This window comes from Anomaloglossus baeobatrachus, chromosome 4, assembly GCF_048569485.1.
Source record: "Anomaloglossus baeobatrachus isolate aAnoBae1 chromosome 4, aAnoBae1.hap1, whole genome shotgun sequence".
Lineage (NCBI taxonomy): Eukaryota > Metazoa > Chordata > Amphibia > Anura > Aromobatidae > Anomaloglossus > Anomaloglossus baeobatrachus.
Window position 1 is genome coordinate 60,615,853 of NC_134356.1, and position 24,997 is coordinate 60,640,849.

At 42.7% G+C, this 24,997-nt stretch overlaps 1 protein-coding gene across 1 annotated transcript in view; it reads left to right on the plus strand.

Annotated features, from left to right (window-relative positions):
- Positions 1-24,190, plus strand: part of FLT4 (fms related receptor tyrosine kinase 4) — a 318,524-nt gene extending 294,334 nt beyond the window's left edge. The window contains exons 24-30 of the mRNA XM_075344371.1: positions 11,001-11,112; positions 13,983-14,082; positions 15,437-15,542; positions 18,414-18,553; positions 19,138-19,258; positions 19,785-19,870; positions 21,980-24,190. Of these exons, the coding sequence (XP_075200486.1) occupies positions 11,001-11,112; positions 13,983-14,082; positions 15,437-15,542; positions 18,414-18,553; positions 19,138-19,258; positions 19,785-19,870; positions 21,980-22,202 (888 nt within the window). The 3' untranslated portion in view covers positions 22,203-24,190. The remainder of the gene's footprint in view (positions 1-11,000; positions 11,113-13,982; positions 14,083-15,436; positions 15,543-18,413; positions 18,554-19,137; positions 19,259-19,784; positions 19,871-21,979) is intronic.
- The last annotated feature ends 807 nt before the right edge of the window (positions 24,191-24,997 follow it).

Sequence of the window (24,997 nt, forward strand, 5' to 3'; positions counted from 1 at the left end):
CGAGTGATCTCGGACCCGGGTAATGGCGGGGGCTATTTACAAGGGATAATAAAGTTAATGTTTGTGACGCCACCTGCGGGAGTACGGCAAGGGTATAGATGCTGCCGCTGCTGCTTGTGAGGGACTGGGGCTGATGGAATCAGCAGCGAGTGTGTTAACCCCCTCCGCAGGTAGGGTAAACTCCAGTGTCCTCTAGGTGCTGGATGAGGTGCAGGCTGAAAGGTATGCAAGCAGGCAAAGTCCGAGTGAAACAGGGAGTCTTTTCTGATGATTTACTCACAGGTTACACTCCCCTGGTGCTGGGGACAGATTCCTAGTTCCCTTTGTCCCAGCTCTGTCCGTGTAGCCTAGCTATGGCCTCCTCCGTGCACTTCTCTTGTGGCGTGGCTCCCTCCTGGCTTGGAACACTTGAAGGGCCACTATAGGGTGGTGAGCAGCTCTGGAAGTTTCCTCACTATGGAAATTCTGGCAGAAGGCTTGACGCTTTCCTACTTCTCCCCTCGGGTTCTGCACCCAGTTTTGTGCACAACTCTGTCAGAATCCCTTGCAGACCACACAGCCAGCTGCTTCTCCCATAGGCATCGTGCGATCGAACCTCAGGCCTCGCACCCAGACCTGACACCCAGTCGGGCATCCTCCTTCTGCTTTCTCTCTCCCCGTCTAGCCTCCTCCACCCACCAACTGCTCCCCTTCCCTCTAGAGACCTAACTACAGGAGGGTTAGATTTACACCTCCTAGGCAACCTCCACTTCCTGGGCCGGCTTTACACCATAGGACAGCCAACCCTCTGATCATGCCCTCTTGTGGTCCAGGGTGGTGTTGTGTGAGTGCGTTAGGCGTGTGCAGGTTTAGCCAGAGCTAGGACTCCAGGAACCAGGTTGCAGATCTTAGTAGCATGACCGCAGGGGCGCTACAGATCTGCTTCAAAATACAAGAGAAGTTTTGATATTGTTTATTTTGCTGGACTCTTAGAGCTGAAGAACTCCTGTGTTAGTTCTCTCTCTCTCTCTCTGTATGTATGTATACATATATACCTTTCTTTCTCTCTCTTACACCTGACTGTCTCTGCTATGCTACATCTGACTATCTCACTCAGATGTAGCAGAGCTGAGATGGAGCAGGACTCTTTTAGAGCTGAAAAACTTTCGGGTTAGTTCTCTCTCTCTATATATATATATATATATATATATATATATATATATATATATGTCACACACGGACTTGGGAAAGGTTTGACGCACGGTGAGACACTCAACAAACTCGGGGCTTACCACAAGAAACAAAGAGTACACCGGGGACACTTTAACAACGGTGGGCCCTGGTGTTAGGGAGGGGAGTGATGGGACACCCCCTGCACTCATCTGCAGCTGTACCCTGCACTCCTAGTCAGTCATTATACAGGTTACGCACCTGTCGCCACATAGGATACCTGAAATCTTATGAAGCCCTGTGATAACCCTGGCTAGTGAGCAGGCATGTGAGGATCATTGGTCCCACTGCTGCACTAAAACAACATGAAAGGAAGATGCGACAGACAGTGGAAACAACAAAGGATAAGGTCCAACTTCCCAACTGCAGTCAGACACTAGGACACTGCTTCCACCAACAAAGGCTCAGCAGCTCCTTTCACCTCAAGGCCTAGCTTCAGAATGAATCAGAATAACGAGCCTCCTCTACTGGGAGATGTGACCATATACATGGGAAGTGAGTGGTCACCAAACGGAAGCACCTGAAGCCAGGAATCAGATGCTGCTGGAAAGTTGCTGGCAACAAATCTGACATTAACCCTTTCAACTCATTTAATATTGAGTCTCCAAACAGAATGAGACTCTGAACCTGTAGCAGGTGTCTATATGCAGAGAGACCAATGTGACAATATATGTCTCTTTCTCTCTCTCTTACATCTGACCGTCTCTGTTCTGCTACATCTGACCATCTCTCTCAGATGTAGCAGAGATGAGACGATCAGATATAGCAAAGCAGAGACATCAGACAAGCTTTTCATGAAGAGTAATAATTAAGTGTTATTTATATGAGCTCGGATGATCCTTAGAGTCTCTGTTTTCCGTCACTGAGCGCTTTGGTGTTTGGATGAGTTTTGGTTGATTCTTTGGGATATGGCGAGGGTTTGTGTAATACTCTATGCCAAGATGAAAGCAATCAGGTCTATGATTACCTTTAATTATTTGACTGGCGAAATAGATCAGCGCTTTATGTCATAGCCCACAGCTGTCCAATCTCAGCGATCACACCCAGCCTCTTGCACAGCTCTCAGGATATGGAGGGAATACGTTACAGATGTATTTGTGATCTGGATTACAAACAAAACACTAGTCACAGCAAAAAAAGAATATGTACAGGGCCATTAATCAAAATGTTAGACCGCATCCCTGTTATTTCATCTAATTGGCATTCCATCATACCGAGGGTTGGGTGCGTAGCTTTCTTCAAAGTGTTTCAGCTTCAGATCGAGGTACAGGAAGGAATTTCACGGCCAGATCACTTTTATTAGTACTTTACATCAAAATCATTTTGGGTTAGTAATTACATCACGGGTTACCAATAGGTAGATATTTTCTTTTCATGCCAAGTATCAGTGTAGACATAAATAGAATATATCATAAAAAAAAATTATAATAATAATTTGATTTATATTTGCCAACAAATTCGTGTTAAGTGCTGCAAAATATGTTGTCGCTATATAAATAAAATTATTATTTTTAGATATTTTTCAGCATTTTACAATCAAGCATGATATATTGTTCTATGTTCTAATCATGCTTTTGTTCTGTATGTATTTAAAACAAATTAAATATATTAAATATATATATATATATATATATATATATATATATACTAGCTGTAGTACCCGGGCATTGCCCGGGATAATAACTGTCTCTCGGTCTCCCACCCAGTCTCTGTGTCGCTGTCTGTCTGTCTCTTTCCTTGTCTGTCTGTGTCTCTATCTGTTTCTATCTCTGTCTGTCTTTGTGTCTGTCTGTCTGTCTCTTGCCCCGTCTGTCTCTTGCCCCGTCTGTCTCTTGCCCCGTCTGTCTCTTGCCCCGTCTGTCTCTTGCCCCGACTGTCTCTTGCCCCGATTGCCTCTTTCACTGTATGTCTCTTTCACCGTCTATCTCTTTCACCATCTGTCTCTTTCACCATCTGTCTCTTTCACCGTCTGTCTGTCTGTCTCTATCTCTGTCTCTTTGCCTGTCTGTCTCTCTCTGTCTGTGTCTTTGTCTGTCTCTTTCCCCGTCTTTCTCTGTCTTCTCTCTCTCTATCCATCTCCCCACTGACATCATATTACCTCACACATAAGCTTATTATACTAACAATGTCCTTTGTTCCTATAGCAACCAATCACAGCTGCTATTAAAACCAGTAGTTCCAGGCTCCATTTACTTTAATGGAGGCATATTTTTTGGAGAATAACTCCATGGGGTTAAATTTAACCCGTGGGGTTAAATTTTCCTATCAAAACATAGTCTACGACGTTCCCTGGGTCATATGAGGCGTCTGTGCAAAATTTCGCGATTGTAAATGCGACAGTGCGGATTCCTTTAGTGGACATACATACATACATACATACATAGATATATATGTATATATATATATATATATATGTATATATATATATATATATATATAGAGAGAGAGAGAGAGAGAGAGAGAGAGAGAGAGAGATATGTATCTCTCTCTCTCTCTCTCTATATATATATATATATATATACATATATATATATATCTAATATATAAAGCTCAGTGTATGTATGTATGTGTGTATGTATGTATGTATGTATGTCCGCTAAAGGAATCCGCACCGTCGCATTTACAATCACGAAATTTTGCACAGACACTCCATGTGACTCAGGGAACGTCATAGACTATGTTTGGGCGGGAAAATTTAACCCCATGCTTTCCAGTTACTCTACAAAAATCCTGCAGCCATTAAACTGAATGGAGCTGGGAGCTGCAGGCTATAAATAGCAACTGTCAGAGGTTGCTATAGGAACAAAATAAACTGTTAGTATAAGAAGCTTATGTGTGAGGTAAAAAGATGTCGGTGGTGAGACGGATAGAGAGAGACAAAAAGACAGAGACACAGACAGAGGCAGACGGGGAAAGAGACAGATGGAGAAAGAGACAGAAGGGGAAAGAGACAGACCTGGATAGAGACAGACCTGGAAAGAGGCAGCCGGGCAAAGAGACAGACAGGAAAAGAGACAGCTGGGCAAAGAGACAGCCGCCCAAAGAGACAGACGGGCAAAGAGACAGACCTTGAAAGAGACAGACCTGGAAAGAGGCAGCCAGGCAAAAAGACAGACGGGCAAAGAGACAGCCAGGCAAAGAGACAGCCGCCCAAAGAGACAGACCTGGAAAGAGACAGACCTGGAGAGAGACATCCCTGGAAAGAGACAGCCCTGGAAAGAGACAGCCCTGGAAAAAGACAGCCCGGGAAAAAGACAGCCCGGGAAAGAGACAGAGGGAGAAAGAGACAGCCCTGGAAAGAGACAGCCCTGGAAAGAGACAGACTGGCAAAGAGACAGCCGGGCAAAGAGACAGCCGGGCAAAGAGACAAATGCCCAAAGAGACAGACCTGGAAAGAGACAGACCTGGAAAGAGATAGACCGGGAAATAGACAGAGCGATAATGAGACAGACGGGGAAAGAGACAGCCCTGAAAAGAGACAGCCCTGAAAAGAGACAGCCCTGAAAAGAGACAGCCCTGGAAAGACAGCCCTGGAAAGACAGCCCTGGAAAGACAGCCCTGGAAAGAGACAGAGCAGGAAAGAGACAGAGCAGGAAAGAGACAGAGCGGGAAAGAGACAGAGTGGGAAAGAGACAGACGGGGAAAGAGACAGCCCTGGAAACACAGCCCTGCAAAGAGACAGATGGACAAAGTGACAGACCTAGAAAGAGACAGACCTAGAAAGAGACAGACCTAGAAAGAGACTGCCCGGCAAAGAGACAGCCCGGCAAAGAGACAGCCCTGGAAAGAGACAGACTGGGAAAGAGACAGACCGGGAAAGAGTCAGACCGGGAAAGAGAAAAGAATTGGTGAGAACGAAAATTAAAGACGATGTCCATTACTTGGGCAACCCCCACTCATTCTCCTTGTTCGGCCCATGAAAAAAATAGGCCTATGCTCACCTACGATGTAGTCGTAGTTCCAGCAATGTCTGAAGTCACGTTCCCAGGGCCCACGTCACATTGTTATGACACGCGAGCCCCACGACCAATCAGCGCCGGCATCTGTCTCCCCGCTATCGGACATTTGAGAAGGATTTGAGCGCTTCGCTGACTTCTTGCTCAAACGTCTGAAGGTGGGGAGAAGGCAGCCAGTGCTGATTGGTCATGGAGCTCATGTGTCATAACAATGTCACGTGGGCCCCGTGAACGCAACTTCAGACATTGCTGGAACCGTGGCCACATCGAAGGGAAGCATAAGCTTATTTATTTTTACAGAGGTGAACAAGGAAAATTAGTATGGGTTGTCCAATTAGTGAACAACCACTTTAAGGATCCATATACCTTATACCTTTGATATTCTTCTCTCTGTCTGCTTCAGATGAGCTCCATAATGTGCAAGAGCGGATCTATTGGGGCCCGTTTCCACAGAAGTGTCTTGTCTCTTAGACCATGTCTTAGGCTGGTGTGGTATCAAAATCAACATGACTGTATAATCATTTTTGATAGTAAAATAAATACAAAATGCCATGTACATATGTTTTCACCCCTTTTGCTATGAAGACCCTAAAAATAATTTCTGGTGCAATCATAAGTCACATGCTTAGCAAAAGGAAGTCCACCTGTGTGCAATCTAAGTGTCCGATGCTCTGTCAGTATATACACACCTTTTCTGAAAAGCCAGGCTGCAACACGATTAAGCAAGAGGCCCCACTAACCTAACAACGCCATGAAGACCAAGAAGATCTCAAAACAATACAATGAAGACCAAGGAGATCTCCAAACAAGTCAGAGACAATGTGATGACAAGTCAGGGTTGGGTTCTAAAAAAATATCCTAATCTCTGATGATCCCCGGAGGACCATCAAATCCATTATCATCAAATGGAAAGAACATGCTATCACAACAAACCAGCCAAGGGAAGGCCGCCATCAAAACTCTCAGCCTGGGCATGGAGGGCATTAATCAGAGAGGCAGCACAGAGCCCAAAAGTAACTAAAGGATCTGCAGAGTTCCTAAGCAAAGACTGGAGTATCTGTCCATATGACCACAATAAGCCGTACACTCCATAGAGCTGGCCAAAAATTAGAAGGCTTGTTTTAAGTTTGCCAAAAGACATGTGGGAGACTCACCAAGTGTATGGAGGATGCTGCTGTGGTCAGATGAGACCAAAATTGAACTTTTTGTCCATCAACATAAATGCTATGTTTGGCACCAAACCAACACAACTCATCACCCAAAGACCATCATCCCCACAGTGAATTATGGTGGTGGCAGCATCATGCTGTGGGGAAGTTTTTCGGCAGCAGTGACAGAGAAAATGGTCCGAGTGGAGGGAAAGGTGGATGGTGCTAAATACACGGGTACTCTGGAACAAACCTTGCTCATCAGTGATTTGAGAGTGGAGGTTCAACTTTCAACTTACAACAAGACAATAACCCAAAGCTACTGCTAAAGCAACACTCGAGTGGTTTAATGGGACACATGTAAATGTATTGGAGTGGCCTAGTCAAAGCCCAGACCTTAATCCAGTTGAGAATCTGTGGTCAGACCTAAAGATTGCTGTTCACCAGAATAAACCATCTAACTTGAAGGAGCTGGAGCAATTTTGCCGTGAGAAATAGGCAAAAATCCCGGTGGTAAGATGTGGAAAGCTCATAGAGACTTATCAAAAGCGACTTGAAGCTGTAGTTGCCGCAAAAGGAGGCTCTACAAAGTACTGACTTTAGGGGGGTGAATAATTATGCAAACTGAAGCTTTCAGTTATTTTGTCCTATTTGTTGTTTGCTTCACAATAAAAAGAAAACCAAATGCTCACAGTTGTAGGGATGTTCTTTCTATGAACAGAAGCAAGCCCACAAAAAAAACGGTGAAATTCCAGGTTGGGAGGTAGCAAAAGACGAAAAATGCCAAGAGGGTAAATACTTTCGCAAGGCACTGGGAAACATTATCTGCATCATCACAACAGGGAGCATTACAGGAGGTGAACACACATAATGACAAACCAGTAATTCTCACACAATACAGTATAGAGTGGAACTACACATATGTATCAGCAAACTATAACAGTTTACACATCGCCATGTACTGTCCTCAAGCATAAGCCTGCAGCTGTTGTATACTGAACACAACTTCTCACCACCCAAAGCTCAGTCCTTTATCTCCGGCCTCTTCATCATCTCAGAATCTGCAGTCAATTACCGGACTTTTTAAACACATCTGTAGTCATATTCTCAGTTGGACAGTAAATCCAGAAGTCTTTGTTCTTGAAGATCCCCCAGAAAATAGAACATCAGATCAATATGCTTGGCTCTTTTGTTAACTCTTTCCATCTCCATAAGTGCCAGATATCCGTGGTTGTCATTTATGGATTTAATGTCTTCCTCGGCAGCCATTATTTATTTATTGGCTTCTGAGAACTTACATACAGTATGTCTACTCAAGTTGTGAGTTAATATACACTGACTGCTTATTTTGTCTGAGAGGCGTACAGGTGGTTTACCTTTGTTTTTTCTTGTTGAACATCTTTGTTCTGTATCTGTTGCTCACAGGGTAATAATGCTGAGGTTTAAAGACATAATCCCCAGAGAATCCTGTGAGCTATGCCCCCTTCTAAAAGCCATAAAAATTGATACTAAAAAAATGCCCATATCTCTGGAATGGTATGGTGGATGAAAAAAACAAAACAGAACACTCAGGTAGCAGAAACTGGCCACTTTTGACTTGGTGATAAGTCATCTTTAATATAGACCCTACAGCATAAGCCTGCAGCTGTTGTATATTCCAATATATTTAGTCATTGTCACATGGATTTTTAAAGTAAGTACACCAGTGTCACTTGGCCTAAGAGATCTATGTAATAATGTATATAATTTGTATTGTGAAATCTGGTAAGAGATAGAATTTAAGTTTTTAACCGGTTTACGACCTATGACATATATTTACATCATAGGTCGTGTCCTTGCTTTGATGCAGGCTCACATGCCGAGCCAGCATCTTTCCCCACAGATGTCGGCTGATCTGACAGACAGGGGTGGATCGGAGACCCTCCCGTGGCTGTTAACCAGTTAAATTCCACTGTCAATCTCTGACTGCAGAATTTAACGTGTGCCGTCACAGATCACGTCATTCCCCTCTCCCATAAGTAGCCCCGTGACATGATCATGTGGCGCCTATCAGGGGCATAACGATAGTGGTTTCAAAGATTGCCGCTGTGACCAGGCCCAGCAGGGTTGGAGGCCCGGCACCCGCCCTGCATAGAAGCAGCTGGCTCCTCTCTGTGAGAGAGGAGCTGCGCTGTTCAGTAGCAGACCACGCAGGCACTATGGGGTCCGTGACACTATCCCATGCCCCGAGTGTCAGCGTAATTATCCCGTACCCCAAATGTCGGTGTCATTATCCCGTACCCCAATTATTCCGTAACTCTTGTTACGCCACTGGTGCCGTTGGGTTGTTATGAGAACTGATGACCCCTGTGTCTGCCATGACGAACTTCCTGTGAACGCTGACTGTGTGCTGGCATTCATAGGAAGTAAGCATTTCTGCTATGCAAAGCGGTGCTGATACCCCGCTCTGTACAGCACAAGGGATAAGATGATCGCAACTTCAAGTCCCCTAAAGGCACTAGTAAATACAATAAAAAGTGGGGACAAACCGTTTTTTAAAAATATGAAAAATAAAAAACACAAATTAAAATCACCCCCTTTTTGCCCCATTGAAAATAAAACATTAAGAAAACACATATATGGTATTTCTGCATTCAGAAATCTGTCAAAATAAAAAATTAATTAATTCGATCATTAACCAGCGTAACGAAAAAAAATTCCAGAATTATATTTTTTTTCATTGCAATTAAATACAATAAGAGACGATCAAAACATCGCACCTACCCAAACATAATATCAGTATAAATGGCAGCTCAGGGCGCAAAAAATAAGCTGTCACTTAGCCCCAAATCCTGAAAAATAAAAACATTATGGGTCTCGGAGGTCTTGAAAAATGCAAAAAAAATTATTTACAAACTTCTGCTTTGTTTTTCACTGCTTAAATTGAAACAAAAACCTATACATTTGGTCGCTACATACTTGAGCTAGAGAATTATTTTGCCTGGTCAGTTTTACCGTACAGTGGACATGATAAATAAAAAATACTGAAAATACAATCATGGAATTGCTTTTTTTTTGCAATTTCAAAGCACTTGAAATTTTTTTTTAATATTTTCCAGTACACTATATGGTAAAATGAATGGTTTCATTCAAAAGTACTCGACCTGCAAAAAGCTATTCCCGTTCGGCTATATTGACGGAGAATTAAAAAAGTTATGGCTCCTGGAAGAAGGGGAGGAAAAAACGAAAGCGCAGAAACCGAAAATCACCAGGTGGTGAAGGGTTTCATAGAACTAAGCATTGGTATCATCTATAAGCTGAAGTACATAGGAACCGTAAAAATGTCTGTAGCAGTAGGAGACCCAGTACTTCTGTATATTACACAGACTGTACTCTATATTTCACAGTATATTAGGCCTATTTTGCACGTCTGTGTTTCCGGTACGTGTGATGTCCGTTTCCACACGTACCGAAGACGCTGACACACGTAGACCCATTAAAATCAATTGGACACAGATCGTGTGCCTGTGTGTTCCGCACTCACACGTGTCCATTTTTGGCCGGCATCATAGATGTCAAAATGACCGCACACTGAAGTGATCCGCGTGGCATCAGTATGACATGTACCGGAGGACAACCAAGTCACTGAAATTTAAAGGATTTTTATACTTAATGTAATGTAAGCCACTACTTACAGGTAGTACAGAAGGAAGAGTATTCAGGAAAGATGGGGTCTGGTAACAGGAAGACACGTATGGACACAGGAAGAATTCAGGAGTAGTCAGGTCACGATCCGGGCTCAGTATTCCAAGAAGACATGTAATAACTTTTGGGAGAAAACTGAGACATACTCAGATAAAGGTCTGGGGTCAAAAGCCAAGAATTCACGACAGGAACAGGGAGCGGGCAAAGAGAAGTCAAGCAACAATCCGGAGTCAGAAAACAGAGATCAGAACAAAGCAAAGACACAGGTTAACAGCAAAACTACCAAACCAGAATGTACAACTGGCTAGGATCTGGGAGAGCACACTCAGTAAAGAAACAGGGCAATTACCATAAAGATGAAACACCTGAGCACGCACCTCCCAGAACCAGAATGGAATCCTGCGCAGTCAATCAACCTGCCATCTCAGTCCAAAAAAGAGCAGAGCATCCCCTACTGCAATTTGTTCTGCACAGAGGAATCGTGACACTTACCTGTCTCCTGCGCTGCGTTCCTTCCAAGGCCCAGTTATTCTGCATCATGAATATTCACTGAACTGATTGCGGAACCGGAGGCAAGTGTGCACCTGGATGTGACAAGGACGGCCTTATTACAGACCTGCACCATGGACCATCACACACATGTATTTAATGCAAGGACGTGTGATGCTGGCCTTACACAGTGTAAATATTTACTTTTCATTTTGGTGGGGCTGCAGAAAAGTTGAACACTTGATACCACGTTCCTCCACAGATTACAGCCGATTACTGGAAGTTCCAGCAATAGAACACCATTATCAGTTTATTTTCTAACAAGATGGAGTTTTCCCCTTCGAAATGTTTTTTTTTTCTGATGAAGGCTCAAATGGTTTTGTATAGAGATGACAGATCTGCTAAAAAAATAATATTTAGTTAAGTCTTAATATAATCGGGAGATCTAAAGTAAAATTTTATATTCCTTCCAGGAGGCTTTGTTTCCATGCTAATATGCTATGATTTCTTACAGGCACGTCTGCCTCTGAAGTGGATGGCGCCAGAGAGTATTTTTGATAAGGTTTACACTACTCAGAGTGATGTCTGGTCCTTTGGGGTGCTGCTATGGGAAATCTTCTCACTTGGTAAGTCAAATGATGGAGACTGTTTCATTTCAGATGTTGAATTTTGAACTTTTTTTTACCCATTATATACACTTCCCAACATTGAAATTACAATATCAACAAGGAAAAGTGGAATTATGGAAATCACAGGATCGACAGACAAGTTAATGATCCAGTACTCTGTATTGTTACCCCATGAACTTTTCCACATTTTTCTTCACGTTGTGCTCACAAACTTAAATACTGTATATTTTATTGGGATTTTATGTGATATACCAACACAAAGTAGCAAGTATTTTTGAAGTGTAAAGGGGGCTTTACACGCAACGACATCGCTAACGAGATGTCATTGGGGGTCACGGAATTTGTGACGCACATCCGGCCTCGTTAGCGACGTCGTTGCGTGTAAAACGTATGAACGACCGCTAACGATCAAAATTACTCACCTAATCGTTGATCGTTGACACGTCGTTCTAATCCCAAATATCGTTGCTGTTGCAGGACGCAGGTTGTTCGTCATTCCTGAGGCAGCACACATCGCTACCTGTGACACCCCAGGAATGAGGAACAACACCATACCTGCGTCCTGCCGGTAACGAGGTGGGCGTCACTTTCTTTCGGCTGCTTTCCAACCCTCCGCTACTATTGGACGGCTGCCGCGTGACGTCGCTGTGACGCCGCACGAACCGCCCCTTAGAAAGGAGGCGGTTCACCGGCCACAGTGACGTCGCTAGGAAAGTAAGTCCGTGTGATGGGTCCTAGCGATGTTGTGCGCCATGGGCAGCGATTTGCCCGTGACGCATAACCGACGGGGGCGGGTACTTTCACCAGCGACATCGCTAGCGATGTCACTGCGTGTAAAGCAACCTTTAAGGAATGAAACTTGGTTTTCTAAATAATTTTAAAAAATATTGCATTGTGACTTGCATTTGTATTTAGCCCCTTGTAGTTTGATACTCTTAAATAAAATATCCCATTGCCTCTAGAAATCACACAATTAGTAAATTGAGTCTACCTGTGTGTAATTTATTCTCAGTATAACTACAGCTGTTCTGTGAATACCTCAGCACTTTGTTTGTGATCGTTTTGAATCAAACAGCATCATGATAACCAAGGATCACACCAGACAGGTCAGGGATAAAGTTGTGGAAAAGAGTAAAGCAGGGTTAGGTTATAAAAAAATAGCCCAAACTCTGAACATCTCAGTGTTCAATTAATTATCCAAAATGGAAGGAGTATGGCACAACTGCAAACCTACCAAGACATGGTTGTCTATCTAAACTCATATCCAAAGGAGAGCACTACTTAGAGAAGCAGCCAAGAGACCAATGGTCTCTCTGGAGGAGCTGCAGAGATCACAGCTCAGGTCGGAGAATCTGTACACAGCACAAATATTAGATGTATATGCCACAAATCTGTCCCTTATGGAAGAGTGACAAGAAGAAATCCATTTTTGCCATAACAAGTCCCGTTTGCAGTTTGCAAAAAGCCATGTAGGGGGTCACAGCTAGCATGTGGAAGAAAGTGATGTGGTCAGATGAGACCAAAGTAGAAATGTATAGACAGTCTCCACATGGGTAACAACCCCCATCTGGATTTACTATTAGTGGGGTTCAGAGGATTTACTACTTTTGTAAAATCATGGTTATTTACTAAAACACCTGTTAGACTGTTTCCTTTGCGAGAAGTGAGTAACAGGGCATCGGGCAGATTTGCGGCAAACACTGTATGAGTCTTAAGGGCAGGATAAAGTTTACCAAGGATTTCTTGATTATTGCACCATTGGCAATTATATGTGGAAATGAATCCGATATTACAATCTGACTCTTTATCAGAAGCTGATCAGATGATAAACATCTTGGTGGGAAAAGTTTCAGTAAAACTTGTGTTATTCACTGAAATCCCTGGTGTTTGTACACTTAAGTCCTATTCAGGGATTGACAGCCTTCCCTGAATGACTGCATGCATAGATTGCTGTCAGTCACTGATAGGAGTTTGTAGGTGGTCCTCTAATAGGACCGCCCACTGGACTTATGTGTACAAATACTAGAGAATTCAATGAATAAATAGAAGGTATAGTGAATCTTTTCCAGCAAACCTATATATCATTTTGCTCAGCTTCCCCTTCCTTATATTGTGGTGTCCACAAAATCAAACTGTATGTTCAAAGTGTATGTTATGACTGTCCTTAAAGGGGTGGTTCACCCATATTTTTTATTGTCTAGTTCGATATTCTATTCAGAAACAATGTTTCTCTCAAATACCTTGTGTTGGCAATAGTGCCTGTGAGAGGCGCTATTGCAGACCGCTGTTCCACGCTCCGGTGACGTCACGTCAAGTGCCGCACTTGTCACATCCGTGCGGCCGGCTGCAATCTTCCTGACTCACTGAGCTGTGAGCGATGTTTCACCACTGTCACAGCCCATCTGCTCCCTGCTCCCTCCTCCCTCACAGCAGAGCGCTGCAAGCAGGAGATGCGCTGTGCTGTGACAGTGGTGAAACACCGCCCACAGCCCAGTGAGTCAGGAAGACTGCAGCCGGACGCAGGGATGTGACGTGCGCAGAACTTGACGTGACGTCACCGGAGCAGGAACAGCGGTCTGCAATAGCGCCTCTCACAGGCACTATTGCCAACACAAGGTATTTGAGAGAAACATTGTTTCTCAATATAATGTCGAACTAGACAATAAAAAGTATGGGTGAACCACCCTTTTAATGGTTTATAATGGTTCCTCCCATCGCTGGTCCTAGAGCAGTTGCGTGCCCTCTATGGGGCAGTGGTTACGGCACTGGCTGAAACTACTGTAGTTAGTACTAAGTATTACAAGAACAGGTCATCATCTTTATCAGAATATTACAAGAGGTGATGGATTATGTTGATTACATTACAGGTGCCTCCCCGTATCCCGGAGTCCAAATTAATGAAGAATTTTGTCAACGTCTGAAAGAAGGAACGCGCATGCGGGCACCTGAATATGCAACGATAGACATGTAAGAGAACCTGAGCATTTTGTGAGCAAAATACACTCCTTCTATGCCTTTTGAACTTCAAATTAATAAGATTTGTTTTACGAGCGCTTGGGAAATCAACACAGCACACATAATTAGTATGGTGTACTCAAACAATTATCCTTTCTTAGTACATGTGACCAGTATATATAGGATCACAGACAAAGGCTGTGTCCATCTGAACTATACACCAATAAGAATAATAGGGGTGTGAACATAAATATGAAACGCCCCCCCATCAGTGTTAGCCGAACCCTATGACATCATTATAAGACAAGATGGACATTATAGGAACAAAATGAAATCTGTTCGTTCACAATTTCTACATCAAATCTAAGCACATGATTTGATCGTCCCATTCTCATGAGCAGAAGTTAGAAGCCAACTCACATTTCTTAAGCTCTTAAAATCAGAACTGAACTGGGTCACCAATATTTTCTTTTTGATAACTATCAAATTGGCAACTTTTAGGCAACTGAAAGCTTCATTACATTCCACGCAAGTATTCGTAGCATTCCTGGCAGCCATTCCTTGAACCCCCTCAGTGGTCAGGAACCCAATTGTTACAAGCCGCTATCGTGCCAAGTATGCAGCTCGTAATGGTCAGGCCTGGAAGGTTTCACAAGAGACACTGTCTGATATTTATCCCACAGAGACACCTTTTAGACTGCACTCCAGCAATAGTTTCCTTTAAAAAAAAACTACTGAGTTCTGTAATAACCATTTTCCTTGTGATTGAGCGATATAAGTCCTGATTTTAGCATTTCAGCATGTGGACTGTCATACATCATCTTTGGCCTTATACGCCAACTACGTCCAACTAGGTAGCAAAAATGATGCATGACACCCCACACTGTGACTCGGCAATAGCAAAAAATGGTAGAATCCAGCACCAAAATTGCATAAAAAAAATATTCCTTTTGTTCAAACATGGTTAAAAATTATCCATATTTGCAATAAAAACCTGTATACCACCTTCGTAAATAACTGGGTACAAAGACCTTACGCGTTTCAGACAAAGCGCTCTTGCTCACACCTATGAATGCGGATAATCTCTATATTCTTAAGTCCTTATCCATTAAGATTGCTGTTTTTGTAACAAGTACTTCTGTGGCATGAATTAAAATTAATTTGTCAGGCAAACTTGGCCAATCCTCAACTCTACACAATTTTCAAAAAGGTGGTATTACTGGCCAGTACTGGTGTCAAAATACCAAAAGTCACAACATTCTTTGTGCAACTTCAAGAATGTTTTGACATTTCGAGCAATTTGTACCCTAAAATTCTGCAGTACCGTTTTTCTATGAACTAATAGAGGATTTTTTTTTTGTTATAGCTATAGGATCATGTTAAGCTGCTGGCATGGAGATCCTAAGGAACGACCAACATTCTCTGATCTGGTTGAAATTCTGGGGGACCTCCTACAAGAGAATGTACAGCAGGTATGATGGTCAAGATGTCTCTATGGTACGTTAACCGGTTCTTAGTTCTGTCTTCTGGAGCACATCGCTTCCTGCCTCCCGGCTTCCTGCTCTGCTGGGGGCTGGGCTCTCCTGAAGACTGACAGTTGGGGTCAGCAGCATTGTCACACAGCTGGTTTGGACTAAGTGCTCCCTCATACTGTTAGAAGCCACAGCTTTGCCTCTGAAGCATGGAAGAAGTGCAGGGGACTAAGAGAATAAAAGCCAACTCACCACAATAGCCTACTTAGGTCCAGAGAACGGAGCAGCACAGCTGCAGAGGAGAGGGTGTGCACTGCGGAGGAGATGGAGGGACTAACCTCCCTATCTCCTCCATTGCTATCTGATGCAATTATCGCACTGCACTCCAGTGTCATGCGAGTGCAGTGCGAAGTTTCTCTCGCACCCATAGACTTGTATGGGTGCGAGAGAAAACTAATTGGATTCCACCCGCAGCATACTGCCAATGTTTTCTCGCACTGCACTCCAGTGTCATGCGAGTGCAGTGCGATGTTTCTCTCGCACCCATAGACTTGTATGGGTGCGAGAGAAAACTAATTGGATTCCACCCGCAGCATACTGCCAATGTTTTCTCAATCCGATTAGGACTGAGAAAATAATCGCTCATGGGTGCTGGCACATAGAGTAATATTGGTCTGAGTGGAATGCGTTTTTTTATCGCATTCCACTCTCTCTGTTTTACTCGCCGTGTGCACTTAACCTAATCACTACCATAGACAACAAACTGTACATTATAGAACTAAAAATCCCTCCGTCCTTGAAAATGAAGAGGATATTTAATAGGAGGTACATTGCAAGGCTGTTCGTTTTTCCCATTACTTTGAAACCTTACCTGTTAAAAAGCTTTAGACAACAGCTTTAAAAAATGTAATTATGAACACAATTACTCACGTAGGACCAATCAGTTCACATACAAGTGCGATAGATAGATAGATAGATAGATAGATAGATAGATAGATAGATAGATAGATAGATAGATAGATGTGTAAGGGTGGCTAATGGGGGCTACTGTAGTCATCTGCACGGGGGCTGCTAGACCTTAGCACAGCCGGTCTTAACCTCTCGAGCTCCGGTCACCACTCTTATTAAAACAGTCCATTCACATGTTCTTTCATTCGCTGAGGCAATAAATTTGACACTAAGGGGCACTTCGCACACTAAGACATCGCAAGCCGATGCTTGCGATGCCGAGCGTGATTGTCCCCGCCCCCGTCGCAGCTGCGATATCATGGTGATAGCTGGCGTAGCGAACATTATTGCTACGCCAGCTTCACATGCACTCACCTGCCCCGCGACGTCGCTCTGGCCGGCGACCTGCCTCCATATTAAGGGGGCGGGTCGTGCGGCGTCATAGCGACGTCACACGGCAGGCGACCAATAGAAGCGGAGGGGCGGAGATGAGCGGGACGTAAACATCCCTCCCACCTCCTTCCTACCGCATAGCTGACGTGAGCCGCCGGACACAGGTAGGAGATGTTCCTCGCTCCTGCGGCTTCACACACAGCGATGTGTGCTGCCGCTGGAACGAGGAACATCGTAACATCGGTCATTTCCAAATTATGGAAATGACCGACGCTACACCGATGATACGATTACGACGATTTTGCACTCGTTAATTGTATTAAAAAGGCTTTACACACTACGATATCGACTGCGATGCAGGATGTGCGTCACTTTCAATTTGACCCCACCGACATCGCACGTGCAATGTCGTAGTGTGCAAAGTACCCCTATGGCTGTATTTTCCATTTCAAAACGTTTACTTATTTTCTTCAACACAACGATTCCATTAACATCACAGATCATCTTCATCACAATTCCTTCCTTCTCTTGCACCCTAAGGGCATTGTCCCTGACCCCAGCGGGGTTCCTTTGGGATTTCATTACTGAATGAACTTGTTTGGCTGACTGCTCTCCCAGCTCCTGGGATTCCTAAGACATCACCAGGTCCACTATCCCCTGCGCTGTGCACGTCGGATGCGGTGAGCTCACTGACTGCTTCCACGTTGGCTCCCACCCTATCGTAGGGCTTACTGACCGTCTGTCTTCTGCATCGGGGGAATAGAGGGATAGCTTCTTCAGGACACAGCAGCCATTCCCGTCGTACGGAATTTGCCCCAGCAGGGCTCACTCTTAGGCATCGGACCGAAACGGAAGGGACCCTGAGGATCAGCTCAATCTCTACTACAGTATTTTGGGTTCTTTCTTCCTACTCCTCCTGCTTTTTTCCTCTTTCCAGTTTCTTTTATCTAACTCTCCCCTCCCTGCAGTTAACCGCTTCCTAAACAGGAGTCGAGGGGAGCAGTACCTTAGACCACACTACCACCTAGTGGCTATACAGCCATAGTAACTAACTTTATTAATACAGACACTGAGGGAAGTGCACTAGGACATTAGTACGGGGGTAGCGGAACCTGAGACCCCCTACAGATAGATAGATAGATAGATAGATAGATAGATAGATAGATAGATAGATAGATAGATAGATAGATAGATAGATAGATAGATAGATAGATAGATAGATGGATAGATAGATGGATAGATAGATAGATAGATAGATAGATAGATAGATAGATAGATAGATAGATAGATAGATAGATAGATAGATAGATGGATAGATGGATAGATGGATAGATGGATGGATAGATGGATAGATGGATAGATGGACAGATGGATAGATAGATAGATGGATGGATAGATGGATAGATGGATAGATGGATAGATGGATAGATGGATAGATGGATAGATAGAAGGATAGATAGATAGATAATATATAGCTAGATAATGTATTCCAAGGTATCTAATATATAAATATTTTCCTTTCATCTGCAGGAAGGAAAAGACTACATCCCACTCAATGATTCCCAGAGCTCTGAGGATATGGACTTGTCCCAGTCACCGATCTGTCCACAAAACAACTCGGATGAGGATGAATGTGACATGAGACTTCACTGTCATAACTTGGCTGTGAGGTAAGACAATGTGTCACAGGTAAAGTCTAAAATTAGATGGTTTTAGTTCTAAAGAAATATTTGTATTTATGGAATTGGATATTTATTTGAATATTTATTGAAAGACCGAGTAGGATTTATATAGTATTTGATATTTGGGGACTTAATAAATCCATACAGTGGTTTTACATATATTGGTTCCATCAGTGCAATATATTTAAATATTGGGGAGAGTGTTGGGGTGTTGCTCGGTTTATATAGTTTTTTGATATATCTTATATCTTACAATTTGAGGACAATATCCCTCCACTTCTCTTACCAATAAATTATGATAAAAACTGCCCCCTATGTTTGTTTTTTCAAGTGATTTTTTTATTGGTGTTATTTAATGGTGTAGATTAAATTAATGTTTTTTAAAAATATTTTGCAAAATAAAAAATAAATATTTGATACAATATACTCTGATTTCTGTTTGTTTTTAATTATATATTCTCTTGAGTTAAGGTATCACAAATATTATGGCGGCGAAAATATAGGAATCTGTTGATATGTATTTTATATATTAAGGTAGTAACGTTTTTTCTTCTTTTTGTTTGTCCACATAGATATTACAATTGTGTTTCTTTTCCCGGCTGCTTCACTGGAGGCAACCAGATCCGGTGTCCATCAAGGCTCAAAACATTTGAAGAATTTCCAATGACAAATGTGATGCATAAAGGTCACCCGGTAAGAGCAATCCGTGTTATACAGTGTCGTGAAAAATCAAAGTTTAATTGTAGGACACCAATGCTATCCTCTCTGGAACATGGGTCAATATTGTTCCATGATATTTCAATGGAATAATCCAAACGTGCCCCCTCGAAGAACATATAAACAAGGACTGTACAGATGGGAATAATAATAGGAGAATTTTTACCCTGCATTACAATGGCCTTGACAAGCTCTGTTTAAAATGTTTGCCACCAGATATGATAATACAATCTACATACATTTTTAAATACATCTCTTAGATCTGATGAGGCTGCTGTATTTACTGCTTTGTCAAAATGGCTGTAATAACAGTTCCTCAGTGTCCCTCCTCCATGCTGAGGTCTCACACTGCTCTGTACAAGCCGCAGCTGTCAAGTCAGGCTGGCAGGTTGGAGACTGAATACACTTGGACTCATGAGCTCTCTAAATTGATAGCTGGACACATAAAATGCTGAGACCATTATTTTGCCAGACTAATGGTCATTTTAATGGATTTATGCAGGACAATCAGACAGACAGTGGGATGGTACTGGCTTCAGAAGAACTGGAGAGGATAGAGAACAGACACAAGACAGATGGCGTCTACAGGTGACATATTAAAATACTATCCTTTTTTGTGCATGAAGCTTAACAGTTGCATTTTTTGTAATGTATTCAGATGTCTCCAGTGAGACACCAGAGGAACTATCTCTTTCACATTTCCAAATATGTTACATGAAAGGTGGTTATCCAGAGAGCACAGCTCCCTTTAACTGTCACCTTAGAGAATGTGGCATATCACATCCATAACTCATTTTGTCCCATTCTGTTTTTTTGGTGTTGTATAGTGCATAACTTGAAACTACTCACAGAGGTGAGACTAAATGGAATCTGTGAGACTTAATGGAATCTGTCAGCAAGTTTTTGCTATGTAATCTGAGGACAGCCGGAGTTAGGGGCTGAGACACAGATTTCAGTGATGAGTCACTTATTCTGCTGTGAGCTGTTGTTTCAATTCAATGAGTGTTTTATCAGCAGGAGATTATCACTTCTGGATTAGCAGCCCACTTGCATCCTGGTCCAACCACTCCCCCAGCAGTGATTAGCAGCTTACTGTCAATATGTAATGTACATAGAAAGCTGTTAATTAGTGTTGTGGGCAGGGTCAGCTTTTTGAGCTATGCTACATCTAAAAAAACTTTGATTGTATCAAAATTGCAGCACCCAGTAAACTAAATAATACATCACTTGAATCAGGGTCTATTTTTCTACATTATGCTGCACTCAGAGAGTTGTCAGAACCTGGAAGTCTAAAAGATACATTTCTGCAAAAGCATTCAGATAGGTAGAGAACTTACAAACATCAAGCAGCTTTAGAAAACTTTATTAACCAGATCAAGGCTCCAGTTTGATAGCAAATTCAGCTTCTTGCCTGTAATGTAGAGCTGATGTTGGTCATTTAAGACCCAGCAGCTCCTATTCCCTCCTGGCACCTGGTGATGAGGTGATGACTAGAGTGGGAAGAGGAAGAGCTGTGCATACAGCAAACAGGAATGCAGAGCTAGTAATAAACCACCTCTGTCTTTTCCATGGGGAGTTTGGCTGTGTCTGACAGCTGGTTCCACATTCTTACAACTACATGATCTCATATGTTCATTTAAAGTCTATGGGTAGCCTGGAAGCAGTTAACTTGCATTTAGAAAACAAATGAACGTTTAGAAAAAAATGTGCAAAGGTGTACGTAGCTTTTATAGGGAATCTGTCAGCAGGTTTTTGCTATGTAAGCTGAAGCCAGCATGCTGCAAGGGTTAACACATAGAATTTAGAAATGCCTGTCTTGTCAAGGTTTGATGTTTGTGTAAGCAGCAGGACACAAGCAGGACTTCTCATTGTCGTGAGCTCCTCTGATTGCCACCTCACTGTCAATGTACAATCTCTATAGAGAGCCTGGTGTGGGCCGGATTAGCTTTCACCTCTCTGCTTCATGCTAAATCTAAACATTCTGATTGTGTCCTAACGACTGCAGCCAGTAATCTAAGTGATACATCAATGGATTCAGAATCTCTTTGCCTACATCATGCTGTTTTCAGTTGAGATAGCAAAAATCTGCTGACAGATTCCCTTTAAATATTGCTGAGCTGTTAGGCCTATTTCAGACATCAGATTTTTTGCCATCAGGCACAATCCGGTTTGTGCCTGATGCGACGGATGCGTTCCAGATTGTGGCAAAACTGATGCAACGGATCCAGTAAAAAAAAAACGGATCGGTTGTATAATTTTTTTTTCCATGTTTATTTGTTAGTAAAAACCTACATTTTTCCGAGAGAGAGAGAACATTTTTTTGTGACCAGAAGTGAATTTACACAACGTCTGGGCATGCCCCGAAACAAAAAAAGGATGTGTCGCCTGATTCCGTCATTTGACGGATCCGGCGCCCATAGGCTTCCAGATCCGGCGCCTTACGTTTTTTCGATGGTCACAAAAAATGTTTTTTGGATGTTACTTCCGGTAGCCGCACAGACAATTTTTGCCAGATCCGTCATATGACGGATCAAACGTGAGGCCATGCGGCGCAATCCGGCTCTAATACAAGTCTATGAGAATAAAACAGATCAGGCGCCGGATCAGTTTTTTTCCCAATTTGCCGGATTGCGAAAACTGATGTGTGCAAGAGGCCTTATTTGTGTTTTATTGAGTCTTCATCTGTTTCTTCCACAGCAGTAAAAATTCTCGTAGAAATAAAGAAACTACTCCACCATGCTGCTCATCCATCCAGAACAGGAGTCAGTCATCATATCCGTCTTACCTTGGAGGGCAGACATTTTACAACAGTGAATACGGAGAGCTGTCAGAACAGTCGGAGGCGGATAGCTTCACACCCCCTGGAGGCTCGGGCAGTCCTGACCTCGTCCATGCTTCTTTCTTCTCTGATGAAAACTGAGGACCTTACAACTGGAAAAAGGCTTAAGCCACCATAGAGGCCTAGGCTTTGTCCCATCATACTCATCATCATAAATTATATCTGACTGTATAAACCTAAAAGATGGAATATGGCCTCTGAGTAACCGATACTCCGGACTACTCCACTTCTGCAGATCAGAGACTGGAGACTTACATAAGACAAGTACCAACATGGATAATGAGAGACGTTACTACGTCCAGTGCTCAGTATTCAGACATGGACACAATATCGCAGACGTCAATCAATGTCTGTATTTAGTATTTATGTATCCTATCTGCAAACTGAAACATTGGTCATTGCTTTTGTCACAAAAATAATAATAGGATTTCATTTTATATCTTACATAAAGCTCCATTGAAGATGTAGATGCCATATTATTATGTTGTTCATGATGGACAATATAGTAGAAACATATTTATTAAGCTTATTCTAGTGAATGGATTATCGGTAGATCCAAATCTGATATTTTTTGAAATACATAAATTGCAATGGATATAAGTGGATTTGTACCACGATTATATCCTCTCTCTCCACTGTCATTCATATAAAGCCCCTAAATCACAAGGTTCGCGTTACACAGGACAATAATCTGCAATCCTGCAGAGCACTGGTCCGACTGACATCTTGCACATTCAGCGCATGCGCAGGTCAAGTTGTGGCCTCACTGCACAGCACTTACACCGGAGTTGGCTCATGATGACATAATCAGGTTATTTGTAAGGGTCAGAGCTTACATTATTCCTCTATGCTCTAACCACTAGTGTGACTAAAGAAGCCTACTCCATATTGTCTAATAATGGAGATGAATTCAAGTCCATTTCAAGTCCATTCTTCAAACATTGCTGTGTTAATAAGTTACATGTAAGACATTTTAAGAGTTGAGCAATCTACACCCATACCAGTATAATCAATGGGACAGTTGGGGAACCTGACAGATTCCCTTTAAAAAATAATGTTCAGTAGTTGCAATACATTTGAGTCATAGAATCCACTTGACCTTCACATTCCATCCTAAATTTATTGTTAAAGAGGTTGTCCACTACTTTTCTATTGATGGGGTCAATATCTGATCGGCCGGGGTCCAATACCTGGCAACCCTGCTAACTAGCTGTTACCGATGCCGCCGGCTACTCCAGGGTTGCCCCATGTTCTATTAATGGCTGAAACCGGGTACTGCACATCCACCTCCTATTGATTTGGCCAAAGCTGCCTCCGCTACACTGGAGAAAGCAGAGATCAAAACAACGGCTCGGCCATGCCATTGGTTCAATTTCTCAATCTTACTGAGCGCACCACCTCCAGCAAGCAGGAAATTGGGAGGCAGAGGAGCGGTGTGCTCCTGAAGAAAGAACACGAGACAGAGACAAACCCTTTAATAATTGACATTCCATGGGAGCTTTAACCTTACACACAAATAGTGGTCGTCTATTGATATCTTTTGCATTCATCACATTATTTCAGACAAAGTCCTAGTCAGTATAATTTCAGTCTTAGTTCATTAGTGTCACAATTATCATAATTAGTCAATCAGACAAAATTTTGAGCCAAAACGTCCAATAGTAATAGGAGTTTCTCAAATAACAATATGATTTTATATAGAGGAATGAATACTATTGGCCAGAGAAATTCAGAAACTCACCCCTGTCCTGTAAATCCATAGGTTAGCCACAGAGAACAGTTCATGATGGTCTTTATTCCCCTAAGCGCCATAGTCAATCATGTTACCAAGCAGAAAAATCATATTTAAATTGTCCCCTGATTACATTTTACCATCATTTTACATAATTTGCAGCATTTTTCCTCATATTTTATCAAGTATGTGTTTTGGTGATCCAACACAGAAACAAGAGACCAGTTCAGCTCACCAGAGTAGATAGGACACCTCAGAAGGTGCGATGCACGGAAAAATATCTGGCCGGTTCCTGAACAGAAGCAATCCAGATTAGAAGAAGACCAGCATCCGCAGATAGCACATTAAAACCTTTGCTTTATTCTTCCAGAAGTTGAAACATAGATACTGTCCGGTCTACGCGTTTCGAACAAAAAATGTTCTTAATCATGACGTTTGTTCGAAACGCGTAGACCATACGGTGTCTATATTTTAACTTTTGGAAGAATAAAGCAAAGGTTTTAATATACTATCTGCGGATGCTGGTCTTCTTCTAATGTGTTTTGGTGAAACAGGATTTTGCTCTGGTCTAAGAAGATGAGGATTCATAGTCTTAGTAAAAGGGATGTCCACCTTTGAGGACAATTTTTTGTTCTTCTTTACTTAAAGGGAACCTGTCAGGTCCACTATGCACCCAGAACCACGAGCAGTGCAGACGCCGGGTTTAGGGTCAGTGCGCATGATCAAAAGTCACCACACTTCCGGTCATGCGCACTACGAAGCTGGGTATACACATCCCAAATTCAGAGAAGTCCAGTGCGCATGACCGGAAGTGTCTGTAATTCTAATCATGCACACTGACCCTAAACCTGGTGTCTGAGGCAGTAACAACGGACACAAGTATGCGTGTCACTGCCGATGACCCTGCGCATTGAATAGCATGCTAGCACGCCCCTGTGGGTGTACTAACATGCTAAGAGGGCGGAATGAGCGCAGGAAGTAATGCCCTTGCGGCTAGTCCCTGCACTCATGAGCATATCATAAAGGATCTTTAGAAATACTAACTGTTGGGCAGAGTAAGCAGATGGCATATCTGTAGTATTGCTGCCATAGAATAAACAACAATCTGGGGAGCCCATGGACTTATTATGGGATACATTGGTAT